Source organism: Bombina bombina, chromosome 1 (genome assembly GCF_027579735.1).
Source record: "Bombina bombina isolate aBomBom1 chromosome 1, aBomBom1.pri, whole genome shotgun sequence".
Classification (NCBI taxonomy): Eukaryota; Metazoa; Chordata; class Amphibia; order Anura; family Bombinatoridae; genus Bombina; species Bombina bombina.
Genome location: NC_069499.1, coordinates 985,006,123 through 985,024,788, shown reverse-complemented (window position 1 = coordinate 985,024,788; position 18,666 = coordinate 985,006,123). Strand labels below are relative to the sequence as shown.

Sequence of the window (18,666 nt, the reverse complement as noted above, 5' to 3'; positions counted from 1 at the left end):
TCCAAAAAAAACACTGTAATTATATATAACATAATTTATGTAAGAACTTACCTGATAAATTCATTTCTTTCATATTAGCAAGAGTCCATGAGCTAGTGACGTATGGGATATACATTCCTACCAGGAGGGGCAAAGTTTCTCCCAAACCTCAAAATGCCTATAAATACACCCCTCACCACACCCACAATTCAGTTTAACGAATAGCCATGAAGTGGGGTGATAAAAAAGTGCGGAAAAGCATATAAAATAAGGAATTGGAATAATGGTGCCTTTATAAAAAATCATAACCACCACAAAAAAAAGGGCGGGCCTCATGGACTCTTGCTAATATGAAAGAAATGAATTTATCAGGTAAGTTCTTACATAAATTATGTTTTCTTTCATGTAATTAGCAAGAGTCCATGAGCTAGTGAACGTATGGGATAATGAACTACCCAAGATGTGGATCTTTCCACACAAGAGTCACTAGAGAGGGAGGGGGATAAAATAAGACAGCCAATTCCTGTTTAACGATTTCTCCTTAGAATTCTTTGGATTAGGACATAATGAAGGAACCACAATTTCTCTACTAATGTTGTTGGAATTCACAACTTTAGGTAAAAATTCAAAAGAAGTTCGCAACACCGCCTTATCCTGATGAAAAATCAGAAAAGGAGACTCACAAGAAAGAGCAGATAATTCAGAAACTCTTCTGGCAGAAGAGATTGCCAAAAGGAAACAAAACTTTCCAAGAAAGTAATTTAATGTCCAATGAATGCATAGGTTCAAACGGAGGAGCTTGAAGAGCTCCCAGAACCAAATTCAAACTCCAAGGAGGAGAAATTGACTTAATGACAGGTTTTATACGAACCAAAGCTTGTACAAAACAATGAATATCAGGAAGAATAGCAATCTTTCTGTGAAAAAGAACAGAAAGAGCAGAGATTTGTCCTTTCAAAGAACTTTGCGGACAAACCCTTATCTAAACCATCCTGAAGAAACTGTAAAATTCTCTGTATTCTAAAAGAATGCCAGGAAAAATGATGAGAAAGACACCAAGAAATATAAGTCTTTCCAGACTCTATAATATATCTCTCGAGATACAGATTTACGAGCCTGTAACATAGTATTAATCACAGAGTCAGAGAAACCTCTTTGACCAAGAATCAAGCGTTCAATCTCCATACCTTTAAATTTAAGGATTTCAGATCCTGATGGAAAAAAGGACCATGTGACAGAAGTCTGGTCTTAACGGAAGAGTCCACGGTTGTCAAGAGGCCATCCGGAGCAAGATCCGCATACCAAAACCTGTGAGGCCATGCCGGAGCTACCAGCAGAACAAACGAGCATTCCTTCAGAATCTTGGAGATTACTCTTGGAAGAAGAACTAGAGGCGGAAAGATATAGGCAGGATGATACTTCCAAGGAAGTGATAATGCATCCACTGCCTCCGCCTGAGGATCCCGGGATCTGGACAGATACCAGGGAAGTTTCTTGTTTAGATGGGACGCCATCAGATCTATTTCTGGAATTCCCACATTTGAACAAATCTGAAGAAATACCTCTGGGTGAAGAGACCATTCGCCCGGATGCAACGTTTGGGCGACTGAGATAATCCGCTTCTCAATTGTCTACACCTGGGATATGAACCGCAGAGATTAGACAGGAGCTGGATTCCGCCCAAAACCAAAATTCGAGATACTTCTTTCATAGCCAGAGGACTGTGAGTCCCTCCTTGATGATTGATGTATGCCACAGTTGTGACATTGTCTGTCTGAAAACAAATGAACGATTCTCTCTTCAGAAGAGGCCAAAACTGAAGAGCTCTGAAAATTGCACGGAGTTCCAAAATATTGATCGGTAATCTCACCTCCTGAGATTCCCCAAACTCCTTGTGCCGTCAGAGATCCCCACACAGCTCCCCCAACCTGTGAGACTTGCATCTTGTTGAAATTACAGTCCAGGTCGGGAAGCACAAAAGCAAGCCCCCTGAATTAAACGATGGTGATCTGTCCACCATGTTAGAGAGTGTCGAATCAATCGGTTTTTAAAGATATTAATTGAGATATCTTCGTGTAATCCTTGCACCATTGCTTCAAGGCATACAGAGCCTGAAGAGGGTCGCATGTGAAAACGAGCAAAGGGGATCGCGTCCGATGCAGCAGTCATAAGACCTAGAATTTCCATGCATAAGGCTACCGAAGGGAATGATTGAGACTGAAGGTTTCGACAAGCTGTAATCAACTTTAGACGTCTCTTGTCTGTTAAAGACAGAGTCATGGACACTGAATCCATCTGGAAACCCAGAAAGGTTACCCTTGTCTGAGGAATCAAAGAACTTTTTGGTAAATTGATCCTCCAACCATGATCTTGAAGAAACAACACAAGTCGATTCGTATGAGATTCTGCTAAATGTAAAGACTGAGCAAGTACCAAGATATCGTCCAAATAAGGAAATACCACAATACCCTGTTCTCTGATTACAGACAGCAGGGCACCGAGAACCTTTGTAAAAATTCTTGGAGCTGTAGCTAGGCCAAACGGCAGAGCCACAAATTGGTAATGCTTGTCCAGAAACGAGAATCTCAGGAACTGATAATGATCTGGATGAATCGGAATATGCAGATATGCATCCTGTAAATCTTATTGTGGACATATAATTCCCTTGCTGATAACAAAAGGTAAGATAGTCCTTACAGTTACCATCTTGAAGGTTGGTATCCTTACATAACGATTCAATATTTTTTAGATCCAGAACTGGTCTGAAAGAATTCTCCTTCTTTGGTACAATGAAGAGATTCGAATAAAACCCCACATCCCTGTTCCGGAACTGGAACTGGCATAATTACTCCAGTCAACTCTAGATCTGAAACACATTTCAGAAATGCTTGAGCTTTTACTGGGATTTACTGGGACCGGGAAAGAAAAAATCTCTTTGCAGGAGGTCTCAACTTGAAACCAATTCTGTACCCTTCTGAAACAATGCTCTGAATCCAAAGATTGTGAACAGAATTGATCCAAATTTCCTTGAAAAAACGTAACCTGCCCCCTACCAGCTGAGCATGGAATGAGGGCCGCACCTTCAGTGGGACTTAGAAGCAGGCTTTGCCTTTCTAGCTGGCTTGGATTTTATTCCAGACTGGAGATGGTCTCCAAACTGAAACTGCTCCTGAGGAATGAAGGATCAGGCTTTTGTTCTTTGTTTGAAACGAAAGGAACGAAAACGATTATTAGCCCTGTTTTTACCTTTAGATTTTATATCCTGTGGTAAAAAAGGTTCCTTTCCCACCAGTAACAGTTGAAATAATGGAATCCAACTGATGAACCAAACATAATTTGTTACCCTGGAAAGAAATGGAAAGTAAAGTTGATTTAGAAGCCATATCAGCATTCCAAAGTTTAAAGCCATAAAGCTCTTCTAGCTAAAATAGCTAGAGACATAAACCTGACACTCAACTCTGAAAATATCAAAATGGGCATCACAGATAAAATTATTAGCATGCTGAAGAAGAATAATAATATCATGAGAATCACGATGTAGTTACTTGTTGCGCTAAAGTTTCCAACCAAAAAGTTGAAGCTGCAGCAACATCAGCCAAAGATATAGCAGGGGTCTAAGAAGATTACCTGACACAGATAAGCTTTTCTTAGAAAGGGATTCATTTTCCTATCTAGAGGATCCTTAAACGAAGTACCTATCTTTGACGTAGGAATAGTAGTACGTTTAGCAAGGGTAGAAATAGCCCCATCAACTTTAGGGATCTTGTTCCCAAAATTCTTAATCTGTCAGACGGCACACGGGATATAATTGCTTAAAACGTTAGAAGGAGTAAATGAATTACCCAAATTATCCCATTCTTTGGAAATTACTGCAGAAATAGCATTAGGAACAGGAAAAACTTCTGGAATAACCAACAGGAGCTTTAAATTACCTTATCTAAACGCTTTAGAATTAGTATCAAGAGACCAGAATCCTCTATTTTCTAAAGCAATTAGTACTTCTTTAAGTAAAGAAACGAATAAATTCCATTTTAAAATAAATATGAAGAGTTATCAGCATCAACCTCTGAGACAGAATCCTCTGAACCAGAGGAATCATCAGAATCAGAATGATGATGTTCATTTAAAAATTCATCTGTAGGAAGAGAAGTTTTTAAAAGATTTTTTTAACGTTACTAGAAGGAGAAATAACAGACATAGCCTTCTTTATGGATTCAGAAACAAAATCTCTTATATTATCAAGGAACATTCTGCACCTTAGATGTTGAAGGAACTGCAACAGGCAATGGTACTTTACTAAAGGAAATATTATCTGCTTTAACAAGTTTGTCATGACAATCAATACAAACAACAGCTGGAGGAATAGCTACCAAAAGTTTACCAGCAGATACACTTAGCTTTGGTAGATTCAGCACTTGACAGCGATTTTCCTGTAGTATCTTCTGACTCAGATGCAACGTGAGACATCTTGCAATATGTAAAGAGAAAAAACAACATATATATAAAGCAAAATTGATCAAAATTCCTTAATGGACAGTTTCAGGAATTGGTAAAAAAAATGCCAAAGAACAAGCTTCTCAGCAACCAGAAGCAATAAAAAAATGAGACTTAAATAATGTGGAGACAAAATGGGACGCCCATATTTTTTCGCGCCAAATAAGACGCCCACATTATTTGGCGCCTAAATGCTTTTTGGCGCCAAAAAATGACGCCACTTCCGGAACCGCCGACATTTTTGGCGCAAAATAACATCAAAAAATGACGCAACTTCCGGCGACACGTATGACGCCGGAAACGGAAATAGAATTTTTGCGCCAAAAAAAGTCCAGCGCCAAGAATGACGCAATAAAATGAAGCATTTTCAGCCCCCGCGAGCCTAACAGCCCACAGGGAAAAAGTCAAATTTTAAGGTAAGAGAAAAATGGTTAAATTATAATGCATTATCCCAAATATGAAACTGACTGTCTGAAAATAAGGAAAGTTGAACATACTCGGAGGTCAAGGCAAATAAATGTTTGAATACAATATATTTAGAACTTTATAAACAAAGTGCCCAACCATAGCTAGGAGTTGTCACAGAAAATAAGACTTACTTACCCCAGGACACTCATCTACATATAGCAGAATAGGCCAAACCAGTACTGAAACGAGAATCAGCAGAGGTAATGGTTATATATAGAGTATATCGTCGATCTGAAAAGGGAGGTAAGAGATGAATCTCTACGACCGATAACAGAGAACCTATGAAATAGACCCCGTAGAAGGAGATCACTGCATTCAAATAGGCAAACTCTTCCTCACATCCTCTTACATTCACTGCACGCTAGAGGAGAAAACGGGCTCCAACATGCTGCGGAGCGCATATCAACGTAGAATCTAGCACAAACTTACTTCACCACCTCCATCGGGAGCAAAGTTTGTAAAACTGAATTGTGGGTGTGGTGAGGGGGTGTATTTATAGGGCATTTTGAGGTTTGGGAAACTTTGCCCCTCCTGGGTAGGAAATGTATAACCCATACGTCACTAGCTCATGGACTCTTGCTAATTACATGAAAGAAATATATATATATATATATATATATATATATATATATATATATATATATATATATATACAGTATATGTTATGCCCTCACTCAACTTCCTTCAACTCTCAGTCTGTGTGCATCCTTATTCTATTTATATAAAGTTCAATCATTGAAGGGCACTCTCATTTAATACATTAATTTTGTTTTACTTGTTATACATTAAAATTCAGACATTGTATTTTAATTGATAACAAATAAAACAAAAATTCTAAAAAATATATGGATCATCATTCACTTCATTTCAAAGATTGTGCCAAGTGTCCCCCAGTTTTCTGTTTTGCTCCTCAAGCTTCGTAAATGAATGAATGAGCCATATGGGCCGGCATGCACAATGGATAGATGTGATGACTATCAGCCAAAATCTTTATTTTACAACCTGATAACTAATATATACTTGGGTTCCAAGCCTCTTAAAGGGACATGAAACAATTTTTTTTTCTTTGATGATTTAGAAAGAGCATGTCATTTTAAACATCTTTTCAATTTACTTCTATTATCTAATTTACTTAATTCTTTTGGTATCCTTTGTTTTTAATTCTCTATCTGAATCATCAAAATAATTTTTTGGGGTTTCATGTCCCTTTAAAGTGCTGCAAAATACAGCTCATGTACAGACAGTTAAAGAATCCAGTAGAAGTCATCTTGGGGGGGGGGGGCAGATATTCCTAAGCAACATGTAGGCAGTCCTTGACTAAAGTCTTTAGCACGCAGAATGTAATGGTGTCACTTATAAGATTAACAACAGAACACAAGTTAAATAATCTCAACATTCTTGGATTAGAATAGGTAATGTTATCCAACTCCAATCATATTGTGATCAGAGGATTAACTGGTAATGTTCAGCCTAGGGGAAATCATAGTTTACGTTTCAATAATCCTGTGTTGGCACATCATTAAAACTGATATGAAATATAATATACTGAATCATCTCAGAAAGAGACTGAATCATTTTATCAATTGTCAGCCTACCGCATATTAAATATTGAAAAGTTTAGGATCCAAGCAATTAATCTCAGCATGTGAACATTCTCATACATGGCACAATGCTTCAGATTTCATGCATGGCATAAGGCTTCTACACGTTACACTTTATTGTGCAGTATTTGCAGTTCTATAGACAATCTCCCCAGCTGGGGCTGCACAGCCTGCAGACAGCTGCGCTCACCGAGGTGTGAGTAAAATAGTGTGACACTTCAGTGGAAAGAGCAGGCGAAGGCGTGAAATATGCCCCTGAAACTGACAGATCAGGAGAGGAGGAGAGAGGAAGAGAATGCCAAAGTGATAGACGGGAGGAAAGATAGCAGGAAACGCAAGGTAGAATAAGAGGTGTGCTCTTCTATTCTCATTAATCTCTCAGCATCATTGGCGCAGAAATTAAAACGAGTAGGAAAATGATAAAGCAGATTTCAAAGTCTGATAGTGCCACGTCTGGCAGATATAAAATGCCTGGAGGAATTAGATAAATGAGTCTTTACAGGGATTTACTCATCATCTAAAGGCTTAAGTAGAAAGCTGTCTTGTCTGAAATGCAATTAACACGTTCAATATCTGGTACATTTCTGTAGCTTTTAACTACAAGCTCAAAGCTTTATGGTAAATGTTTACACATCACAAAGTACTTTATTCTAAACTAATTAGTATTAATAAAAAGGCACTTAATTTGATTAAATATGTGATTACCATACTGGAAAAAAACACATAATTATACAGCACTGAATGTAAAGCTAGAATGTTGTGGAAGATCTTAGTAACGTAACTATTTTTCAAATAGTAATTAGGAATACAATTTATTGGGAAATAAGTATATATCCTTGGCCCTTTAACTCTCACCGAGTACTGTCCTGTCGATAATCTCATACAAAGGTAGTTTACAGTTAACAGTGACTCAGGGGCAAATGCTGTGTACCCTTTATCGTTCATGTAAATGATTTTTGACTGTTACTCTGACATGTTATATATATTGTCATAGTGCAGCATATTTAATATGTTGTTTATACATAATTATTAATACTAATAGTGAATTTAATGAAATAAAATATTTGAACTCACATGTTTTGAAGTATACATATATTTTTTTTAAACCAAATTACAGAGCAAGGTGATAAAGGGGTTAACTTGTGAAGAATAGTGATTGTAGCCATGAACTTGTATGTGAAATGCAAGTTTCAACTTCACTTAAAGGGACATCAAAGAGAAGATATTCATAAAGAGAGCTATAAACATTTGGAAATGAGTGAGCTTACCAAAAGCACCAAAAATCAATAATTTATTTTATATCTTAGAGAGCAAAACTCTGCTACATTTTACTAACACAAGCACAGTTAAATGCTTCTAAAACATGTTGTTTTTTTTTCCATCCATAACGTTTGCCATATAGCTCTTAAAGGGATATGAAACCCAGATTTGTTTCTTTCATGATTCATATAGAACATACAATTTTGAACAACCCACTAATTTACTTCTATTATCAGATGTTCTTTATTCTCTCTGTATTTTTTTTTGTAAGCGCAGGAGCGTGCACGTGTCTGGAGCAGTATATGGCAGACGTTTTGCAAGAATGTTATCCATTTGCAAGAGCACTAGATGACAGCACTATTTCCTGCCCTGTAGTGCGCCAGACAACTACCTAGGTATCTTTTCAACAAAAAATAACATGGGATCAAAGCAAATTGGATAATAGAAGTAAATTGGAAACTTAAAATTGTATGCTCTGCCTGAATCACAAAATATGTTTTGGGGGGTTTATATCCCTTTAAGGTATCTGATATATATTACACTGACTATTTAAAGGGTGGTGGATATATGGAACAATTTTACTTCAGAAACAATTACAGATATTACAGGAAGGAATACAGACACTAATGTGACAATTATATCTTTATAGTGAATGTAGGACAAAGATCAAGTAAGATTCAGGCTTATAAATGATAATAAAATGTAACAAGTGGCTCTTATTTATGACTTTGTTCCTTCTTCTATTTTTAAATTCTACTAGAAGATATAGCCAGGAAAGTACAGATCGTTCACTGCAAGACAAACGCAGACACTACAGACACATTATCATCCACTCCCTATACTTCTAAGTGTGGTTGTCCAAAGAGGGGCACGTGTTGCACATTGATCTCTGTTAACCAGAGGATTTCCGCTGGCCGCCCCAGGGAAGAGCTCCCTTCACCCAGAGAACAAATAAAGCCTGTGTGTCAAGCACAAAGCAATGTTTTATCCGGATCGGACACTGGGACACAGGCTGGATCACAGCTGGTACTTGTCTGACCAGAAGACACTGGACAGTTCTAGAGGTCAGGCTTACAAGAGAAGGATTCACATCCTGCAGCCCTTTCCCCAAACACGTGCCACTGTTGCTCTGCACAGCATGCAACAATCACAGAAAATAGCTGTATGGCAGTTAAAGGGTAACTTCAGACTAATCTTAATCAATTTGAAGCCAGCAAATCTGAGATTCAAACTATAATTTCTTTACCCTTTCAGCAGAAATTATACAATAAAACTGAATTTTGCCAGCAACTTTGCTAGCCAATCATTGTTTTTGATCTAGAGTTGGAGCCAATTCTTGGTGAATTATGTCCTCTTTGGAGCTTCCCAATAGGGGTTAACATGCAAGTTTAAATCAGCTTCAAAATGAAGACAAGTAGATTTGCTCCCAATACATAACATTCTGTGTTCCAAAACCTTGTGTTATTGAATTATAACTGAAAACTGAATCACAGAACAATAAACAGCAGTAATGTCCTGACCATATATGGAAATAACATTAATACAGATCTCCATGGGCAAAGCCATTCAGTTACTTCCATTTCAACCACTCATTCCAAGTACAGGAAGCAAATAGCAACCTATAAATATGGCATAAAATCCTTGTTATATCTCTAAATTAGCACAGCCCCTGTCCCAAGTCCCTGTTGTTATAACGGTGGTCAGTTTGAATATGTCTGTATATAATCTTTAAATTGCAGGGTCTGTTTATAGTGTGTTGTATCTATCTGTATCTTTTTTTACTATGAATCAGTGTCATTTTGTGCCCCTGCTCAATCCTCCAGATCTACAGAGGCTCTTTATAAAGAAACACTCATTAATACGATTATGTGAGCATAAACGGCACATCAATTACCTCTTACCTTGTGTCTGGTCACTGTTAGTGGATTTGGCCAGTATCAGAGTACATAGCAGTAAACGAGAAACAAAGCTAAACATGTTGATTGATCTAGGAAATAAAAAAAGAACACTTAGGTAAAAATAACTGGACCCACAGAAAAAAATATGACAAACATGACAGACCAACAAAATATAGAAGTGACTGGTTGTTGTGCAGAAAGATAAAGTGATTGTGATACAAAAATACTTCAAGAAGGAAGCATAGGAACACACAGGGATGGAAAACATGGTTATATGCAGAAAATATACAGTATACAGTTAGATATATTGAAATATATAGGACAGACAGATCTTGTTATTACAAGTCATCATTTTTTATTTGAAAGTGTTGCTTTAATTAGTTTATGAGAATAATTAATAACAAAGGTGAATTATAAAGCATTTTTCTGCCATTAGACACCTGTGAGTTCTCTCAAACAAAACTAACAAAGTGAGACACAGTACCCCAGGGTGTTCCAGAGAAACAGAGAGTAAAATGTGTATGAGCAATATACAGCATATATATATCTCACTATAGTTAACTAATCAGAGGAGAGAAGGTTACTACTGCACCCATTGTTAAAGATAGGAGACAGCAATATTTTGTACTTGTCCACTACAATTTCCTACTCTTCTGCGACTAGCGGAAATGTTATCCATATATATTTGTCAGGTTGTGAATGCCCAGAACACCAGGTCTGCTCCATTCCTCAGATTGAAATAAGGACCACTAAAATCAGGCATCCTCTTAGTTCTAAACCAGAGTTAAATCTACATCATAACTCTCAATCTCAACAAAATACCTAGAATTAAAAGTCAGGGCCAGCTGTTTGTCCAGGATTAACACAAATGACCACATCATTAACAGACCCAGGTAACCAGAATCCAGCTGTTAGGATCCACGTAGCCATTTGACAAGTGGATTTTACACAGCTGGCGGCTCTGGTGGATCACATAGTTGTGCTATGCAGGTTAAACAGTGCTACTCTTCCTCCCACATTGTTATTCATACTATAATAATATCCTTTTATATTTTATAATAAAACCAAATGCCAACTCTTCCAAATATTATCTCTTGTAATAAATAAAATAATCCCCTCTTATAGCAAAGCCCTTTTGATCCCAAAGCTGTCTTCTTGGTTTCAGATGTTCACTTCCTGCACCCACTATTTTTCTCTCTATAATTACTGTTCATTTTATACATACTGAGGTAACATTTCCCATCATGTTTTCCCTGTATTCGTGTTATCTTGTTACCTCTAAAGTGACCCCTCTTATTCTTCCCGTCTAGGTGGGTGTAGGTGCAGATGAAGGAGCTTTCTTCTGCTATTTGTGCAGTAAGTGTCTGCAGAGTCTACATGATGTGAGGAGGGGAGAAGTGTCTGTGGGTCCCAGGCGTCTGACTGTTATCTATAAGTGAGAACTAAAAACTGTGACACACCCACAGCCCTGCCTTAGAATGCATCCCCACATCACAGCACACACACTGACTGACAGATCATATTTATGCACTCTGTTTGCACCACAGACACACACAACTCACAGCACACACACTGACTGACACATCATATTTATTGTGAATGACATGCACTCTGCACCACAGACACACACAACTCCCAAGCACACACACTGACTGACACATCATATTTATTGTGAATGACATAATCACTCTGCACCACAGACACACACAACTCACAGCACACACACTGACTGACACATCATATTTATTGTGAATGACATGCACTCTGCACCACAGACACACACAACTCACAAGCACACACACTGACTGACACATCATATTTATTGTGAATTACATGTGCACTCTGCACCACAGACACACACAACTCACAAGCACACACATTGACTGACATCATATTTATTGTGAATGACATATGCACTCTGCACCACAGACACACACAACTCACAAGCACACACACTGACTGACACATCATATTTATTGTGAATGACATATGCACTCTGTTTGCACCACAGACACACACAACTCACAGCGCACACACACTGACTGACACATGATATTTATTGTGAATGACATGCACTCTGCACCACAGACACACACACAACTCACAGCACACACACTGACTGACACATCATATTTATTGTGAATGACATGCACTCTGCACCACAGACACACACAACTCCCAAGCACACACACTGACTGACACATCATATTTATTGTGAATGACATAATCACTCTGCACCACAGACACACACAACTCACAGCACACACACTGACTGACACATCATATTTATTGTGAATGACATGCACTCTGCACCACAGACACACACAACTCCCAAGCACACACACTGACTGACACATCATATTTATTGTGAATGACATATGCACTCTGCACCACAGACACACACAACTCACAAGCACACACACTGACTGACACATCATATTTATTGTGAATGACATATGCACTCTGCACCACAGACACACACAACTCACAAGCACACACACTGACTGACACATCATATTTATTGTGAATGACATATGCACTCTGCACCACTGACACACACAACTCACAAGCACACATGCATATTTAGACCAGCAGACAAATATGCCCTATATATATAACCTATTTATTTAACGTGCACAGTTTTCTGTATTATGTACACAAAATGCTGAAGTCGCACACAATATTCTGAAATTATTTTTTATCTTTAAGAAAATCAAATACCTTTATGTTGCTCTACAATCAAAGCCTATGTGTGCGTGTAATTGTAAGTTTCACTGTTTAGTGAGACAAATGTTTGCTATTCCTAGGCTATCCTATGCAGCTGTATCACTTATATAGCAGAGCTCTCAATATAAATTAATTATTTTGTAGGATAACAGGAACTGAAGAAAAATGTCTCACTAGAGAAAAGTTTGAAATCTTGGCAAACCCATTTTGCTCTCTACAGTTACTCCACAGTAGAAATAAGCCCAATTCAGCCATACTATTAGAATGTATTCTTCTTTTCGGAGGTAGTGTCTACTTTCAATAGTCTGCTCCATGACAAGATATCCAGCAGCCAGGATTAAATGATATGCCTCTCATGAAAAAGTCTTCTATCACAAAGTGGATTTTTAGCTAATAGAGCAGGAATCCAATTAAACTACTAGAGTCTTTAGTCTAAGGGGGGTAGTTATCAACGTGTCAACTTTCCTGCCTTCGCCGGCCCAATACGCCCGCCTAAGCTCGCCTCACATCGCCGCCGCGGACCTGAAAAATTTCGCCTAAGTTATCAAATAAAGCTGTCAAAAAGCCGCGGGGAGATGAGCAGCGGACTGTGAGAGTTATCACTCATCCGATCTCGCTGCTCTTCGGCTTTTTTCCAGCTTTATTGCTAGCCTGTCACTAAGCACTCACACTAACTACACTGTTCTACCCCCTATACCGGAGCCCCCCACAACTAAATAAAGCTATTAACCCTAAACCGCCGCTCCTAGACCCTCCCGCAACTCTGATAAATGTATTAACCCCTAAACCGCCGCTCCTAGACCCTCCCGCAACTCTGATAAATGTATTAAACCCTAAACCGCTGCTCCTAGACCCTCCCGCAACTCTGATAAATGTATTAACCCCTAAACCGCCAGCTCCCGGACACTGCTGCCACCTACATTATACCTATTAACCCCTATCCTGCCCCCCCTACACCGTCGCCACCTATAATACATTTATTAACCCCTATCCTGCCCCCCACTACACCGCCGCCACTGTAATAAATTATTACCCCTAAACCTAAGTCTAACACTAACCCTAACATCCCCCTAACTTAATATTAATTAAATAAATCTAAATAATATTTCTATTATGAACTAAATTAATCTATTTAAAACTAAATACTTACCTTTAAAATAAACCCTAATATAGCTGCAATATAAATAATATTATATTGTAGCTATCTTAGGATTTATTTTTATTTTACAGGCAAATTTCAATTTATTTTAAACTAGGTACAATAGCTATTAAATAGTTATTAACTATTTAATAGCTACCTAGCTAAAACAAAGAGAAATGTACCTGTAAAATAAAAACTAACCTAAGTTACAATTACACCTAACACTAAACTATACTTTAATAAATTATTCCTATTTAAAACTAAATACTTACCTTTAAAATAAACCCTAATATACCTACAATATAAATAATAATTATATTGTAGCTATTTTAGGATTTATTTTTATTTTACAGGTAACTTTGTATTTATTTTAGCTAGTTAGAATATTTATTAAATAGTTAATAACTATTTAATAACTATTCTAACTAGCTAAAATAAATACAAAGTTACCTGTAAAATAAATTCTAACCTAAGTTACAATTAAACCTAACATACACTATCATTAAATAAATTAAATAAATTACCTACAAATAACTACAATTAAATACAATTACATAAACTAACTAAAGTACAAAAAATAAAAAAGCTAAGTTACAAAAATAAAAAAAATAGGTTACAAACATTTTAAAAATATTACAACAATTTTAAGCTACTTACACCTTATCTAAGCCCCCTAATAAAATAACAAACCCCCCCCAAAATAAAAAAATGCCCTACCCTATTCTAAATTAAAAAAGTTCAAAGCTCTTTTACCTTACCAGCCCTTAAAAGGGCCATTTGTGGGGCATGCCCCAAAGAATTCAGCTCTTTTGCCTGTAAAAGAAAAATACAACCCCCCCAACATTAAAACCCACCACCCACATACCCCTAATCTAACCCAAACCCCCCTTAAAATAACCTAACACTAATCCCCTGAAGATCATCCTACCTTTAGTCGTCTTCACTCAGCCGAGCCACCGATGGAACTGAAGAGGAGACCCGGACCGGCAGAAGTGATCCTCCAAGCGGCGCTGAAGAAATCTTCCATCCGATGAAGTGATCCTCCAAGCGGCGCTGAAAAGTCTTCCATCCGGGCGATGTCATCTTCCAAGAGGCGCTGAAGAAGTCTTCTGATCGGAACAGCCAATAGAATGCAAGCTCAATCTGATTGGCTGATTGGATCAGCCAATCGGATTGAACTTGAATCTGATTGGCTGATTCAATCAGCCAATCAGATTTTTCCTACCTTAATTCCGATTGGCTGATAGAATCCTATCAGCCAATCGGAATTGAAGGGACGCCATCTTGGATGACGTCCCTTAAAGGAGCCTTCATTCGTCGGTAGTCCGTCGGTAAAGAAGGATGTTCCGCGTCGGCGGGATGAAGATTCAAGACCCGGCTTGGAAGATGACATCGCCCGGATAGAAGACTTCTTCAGGCCTCTTGGAAGATGACATCGCCCGGATGGAAGACTTTTTCAGCGCCGCTTGGAGGATCACTTCATCGGATGGAAGATTTCTTCAGCGCCGCTTGGAGGACACTTCTGCCGGTCCGGGTCTCCTCTTCAGTTCCATCGGTTGGCTCGGCTGAGTGAAGACGACTAAAGGTAGGATGATCTGCAGGGGATTAGTGTTAGGTTATTTTTAAGGGGGGTGGTTTGGGTTAGATTAGGGGTATGTGGGTGGTGGGTTTTAATGTTGGGGGGGTTGTATTTTTCTTTTACAGGCAAAAGAGCTGAATTCTTTGGGGCATGCCCCACAAATGGCCCCTTTTTAAGGGCTGGTAAGGTAAAAGAGCTTTGAACTTTTTAATTTAGAATAGGGTAGGGCAATTGTTTTATTTTATGGGGGTTTGTTATTTTATTTAGGGGGCTTAGATAAGGTGTAAGTAGCTTAAAATTGTTGTAATATTTTTAAAATGTTTGTAACCTATTTTTTTATTTTTTGTAACTTAGCTTTTTTATTTTTTGTACTTTAGTTAGTTTATGTAATTGTATTTAAATGTAGTTATTTGTAGGTAATTTATTTAATTTATTTTAAGATAGTGTAGTGTTAGGTTTAATTGTAACTTAGGTTAGGATTTATTTTACAGGTAATTTTGTATTTCTTTTAGCTAGGTAGTTAATAAATAGTTGGATAACTATTTAATAAACTATTCTAACTAGCTAAAATAAATTACAAAGTTACCTGTAAAATAAAAATAAATCCTAAGATAGCCTACAATATAATTATTATTTATATTGTAGCTATCTTAGGGTTTATTTTTACAGGTAAGTACTTTAGTTTTAAATAGGAATAATTTATTAAAGTATAGTGTAGTGTTAGGTGTAATTGTAACTTAGTTTTATTTTACAGGTTATATTTCTCATTTATTTTAGCTAGGTATAAGCTATTAAATAGTTAATAACTATTTAATAGCTATTGTACCTAGTTAAAATAAATTGAAAGATGCCTGTAAAATAAAATAAATCCTTATTTATTATTATTAATTATGTATTTATATTGTAGCTATATTAGGGTTTATTTTACAGGTAAGTATTTAGTTTTAAATAGGATTAATTTAGTTCATAATAGAAATATTATTTAGATTTATTTAATTAATATTTAAGTTAGGGGGGGGGTGTTAGGGTTAGTGTTAGACTTAGGTTTAGGGGTTAATAAATTTATTACAGTTGCGGCGGTTGTTAGTGGGGGGCCAGGATAGGGGGTTAATTAAATTTATTATAGGTGGCGACGCGTGTAGGGGGGGGCAGATTAGGGGTTAATAAATTTAATATAGTTGCGCCAGGGTCAGGGAGCGGCGGTTTAAGAGGTTAATACATATATTATAGTTTGCGGTGGGCTCCAGGAGCGTCGGTTTAGGGGTTAATACATTTATTATAGTTGCGGTGGGCTCCGGGAGCGGCGGTTTTTTAGGGGTTAATATGTATAGAGTAGCTTGCGGTGGGCTCCGGGAGCAGCGGTTTAGGGTTAATATGTATAGAGTAGCTTGGCGGTGGGCTACGGGAGCGGCCGGTTTAGGGGCAATACATTTATTTAGTTGCGGCGGTGTAGGGGGCACAGATTAGTGTGTTTAGACTCGGCGGTACATGTTAGGGTGTTCTAGGTGCAAAATATCTCCCACAGAAATCAATGGGATGTCGGGGCAGCAGCGAATTGTACTTTCGCTATGGTCAGACTCCCATTGATTCCTATGGGATCCGCCGCCTCCAGGGTGGCGGATTGAAAACCAGGTTACGGCTGGGCCGGAAAAATGCCGAGCGTACCAGCTAGTTTTTGATAACTAGCAAAAGTAGTCAGATTGTGCCGCACTTGTGTGCGGAACATCTGGAGTGACGTAAGAATCGATCTGTGTCGGACTGAGTCCGGCGATCGAAGCTTACGTCACAAAATTCTACTTTTGCGGTCTCTAGCCTTTGATAACTAAGGCGAATCAGCCTCGCCACAAATACGCTGCGGAATTCCAGCGTATTTGAGGTTGACGGCTTGATAACTAGGCTCTCCTAAATCTCCCATTATATCACCTTAGTGTATGCTCTATAGGTAAGGGCATCTATTGGGTCAATTAGACTGTAATACCACCCATTAGACCAATAAATTGTGACATTTTATAGGAAGTCTCCCAATTGTAAACAAAGTAAAAAAAAAATAGATTAAAGATGCTTTTAAACAGCATCCCCAATGTTAGTACAAAAGTATATTGGCAATTCCATCGGTGATACAGGATCTCTACCATTATCACATTTTATGTACCATGGAACTACGTTTCCCACTATGATATTGATTTACAAAGACTACAAATTTAGCAATATCGTTTAAAATAAAAAAAATATAATGTAAGAACTTACCTGATAAATTAATTTATTTAATGGTGGCGAGAGTCCACAAGCTGTTACGTATCGGATATACATTCCTACTAGGAGGAGGCAAAGTTTCCCAAACCTCAAAAGCCTATAAATACCCCTCCAACATACCTCAGTTTACGTATAGCCAAGTAGTGAGGTGTTTTAAAAGAGTAAAAGCATAAAAAAGAGCAGGGAAAAAAAAAGAATGTGTCTTTAAACATCATAACCCAAATAAATGGGTGGGCCTCGTGGACTCCCGCCACCATAAAATAAGGCATTTATAAGATAAGTTCTGATAAAGGGGGGTGTCAATCAACCCGATCGTATTGCGGCAATGTCATCTTTAGACCGCTGCTTCATAACTGGTGTTTCTGGTGAGTCTAAAGGCTCGCCAGGACACTGGGCTTCAAGCTCCGTACGGAGCTTGATAGATATGCCCCCATAGGCATTAGAACTCAAAGCGAGACACGCTCCCTGAAGAACCTTTCTATCAAAAGCTGAATTCTGAAGAGGCAAAAACATCAAAATGGTAAAAATTTAGTAAAGGTATGCAAAGACCAAGTGGCCAACTGTAGCTACATTCTTGAAGGCGCAAGATGTGGCAATCGATCTTGTAGAATGATCTGCAATTACTCTGAGACTGGCCCTCCTCCAAGTATGCTTTGTGAATCAAAAAGTTTTAACCAAGAGGCTAAAGAAATGGCAAGAGGCTTTCTGACCTTTTCTAGAACCAGAAAAAAGAACAAACAGACTAGGGGGTCGATCAGATAAAAATCGTCGCCCGCCAAAAGCCGGCGACGCCAATAATTGCGCGGCATTTGGTATCCTATATACGGCGTAAGCTAGAAGTTACGCGGTATATTTCTGACGTCGCCCGCAGTTTTTTGGGCCATAGGCAGGGTATACCAAACCTCGCAGCAGTTTGGTATCCAATATGCAGCGTAAGGACTTACGTGGCGAAAATGGAGAAAACTTACCTCCATTTTCACCTCGCCACAAAAAGCAGTCCGTAAGAAGCCTTACGCTGACTATTGGAGCCCCCGTAACTCCCTAAACTAGCTGCTAAAAATACACCTAACACCTAACGCATGCGCAATGTCTATCTCCCTGTCAACCGCGATCTGCTAAAATAAAACCTAACAACCTAACAGCATGCGCAATGTCTATCTCCCTGTCAACCGCGATCTGCTAAAATAAACCTCACACCTAACGCAATGCGCAATGTCTATCTCCCTGTCTACCGCGTTCCCACCCCCCCCCCCCGAAATCCTAATA

At 38.2% G+C, this 18,666-nt stretch overlaps 1 protein-coding gene across 1 annotated transcript in view; it reads right to left on the bottom strand.

Annotated features, from left to right (window-relative positions):
* The window catches only part of COL20A1 (collagen type XX alpha 1 chain), a 478,350-nt gene extending 467,244 nt beyond the window's left edge, over positions 1 to 11,106 (bottom strand). The window contains exons 1-2 of the mRNA XM_053708962.1: positions 10,977 to 11,106; positions 9,704 to 9,789 (exon numbers count right to left, since the gene is read on the bottom strand). Of these exons, the coding sequence (XP_053564937.1) occupies positions 9,704 to 9,779 (76 nt within the window). The 5' untranslated portion in view covers positions 9,780 to 9,789; positions 10,977 to 11,106. The remainder of the gene's footprint in view (positions 1 to 9,703; positions 9,790 to 10,976) is intronic.
* Positions 11,107 to 18,666: the final 7,560 nt, after the last annotated feature.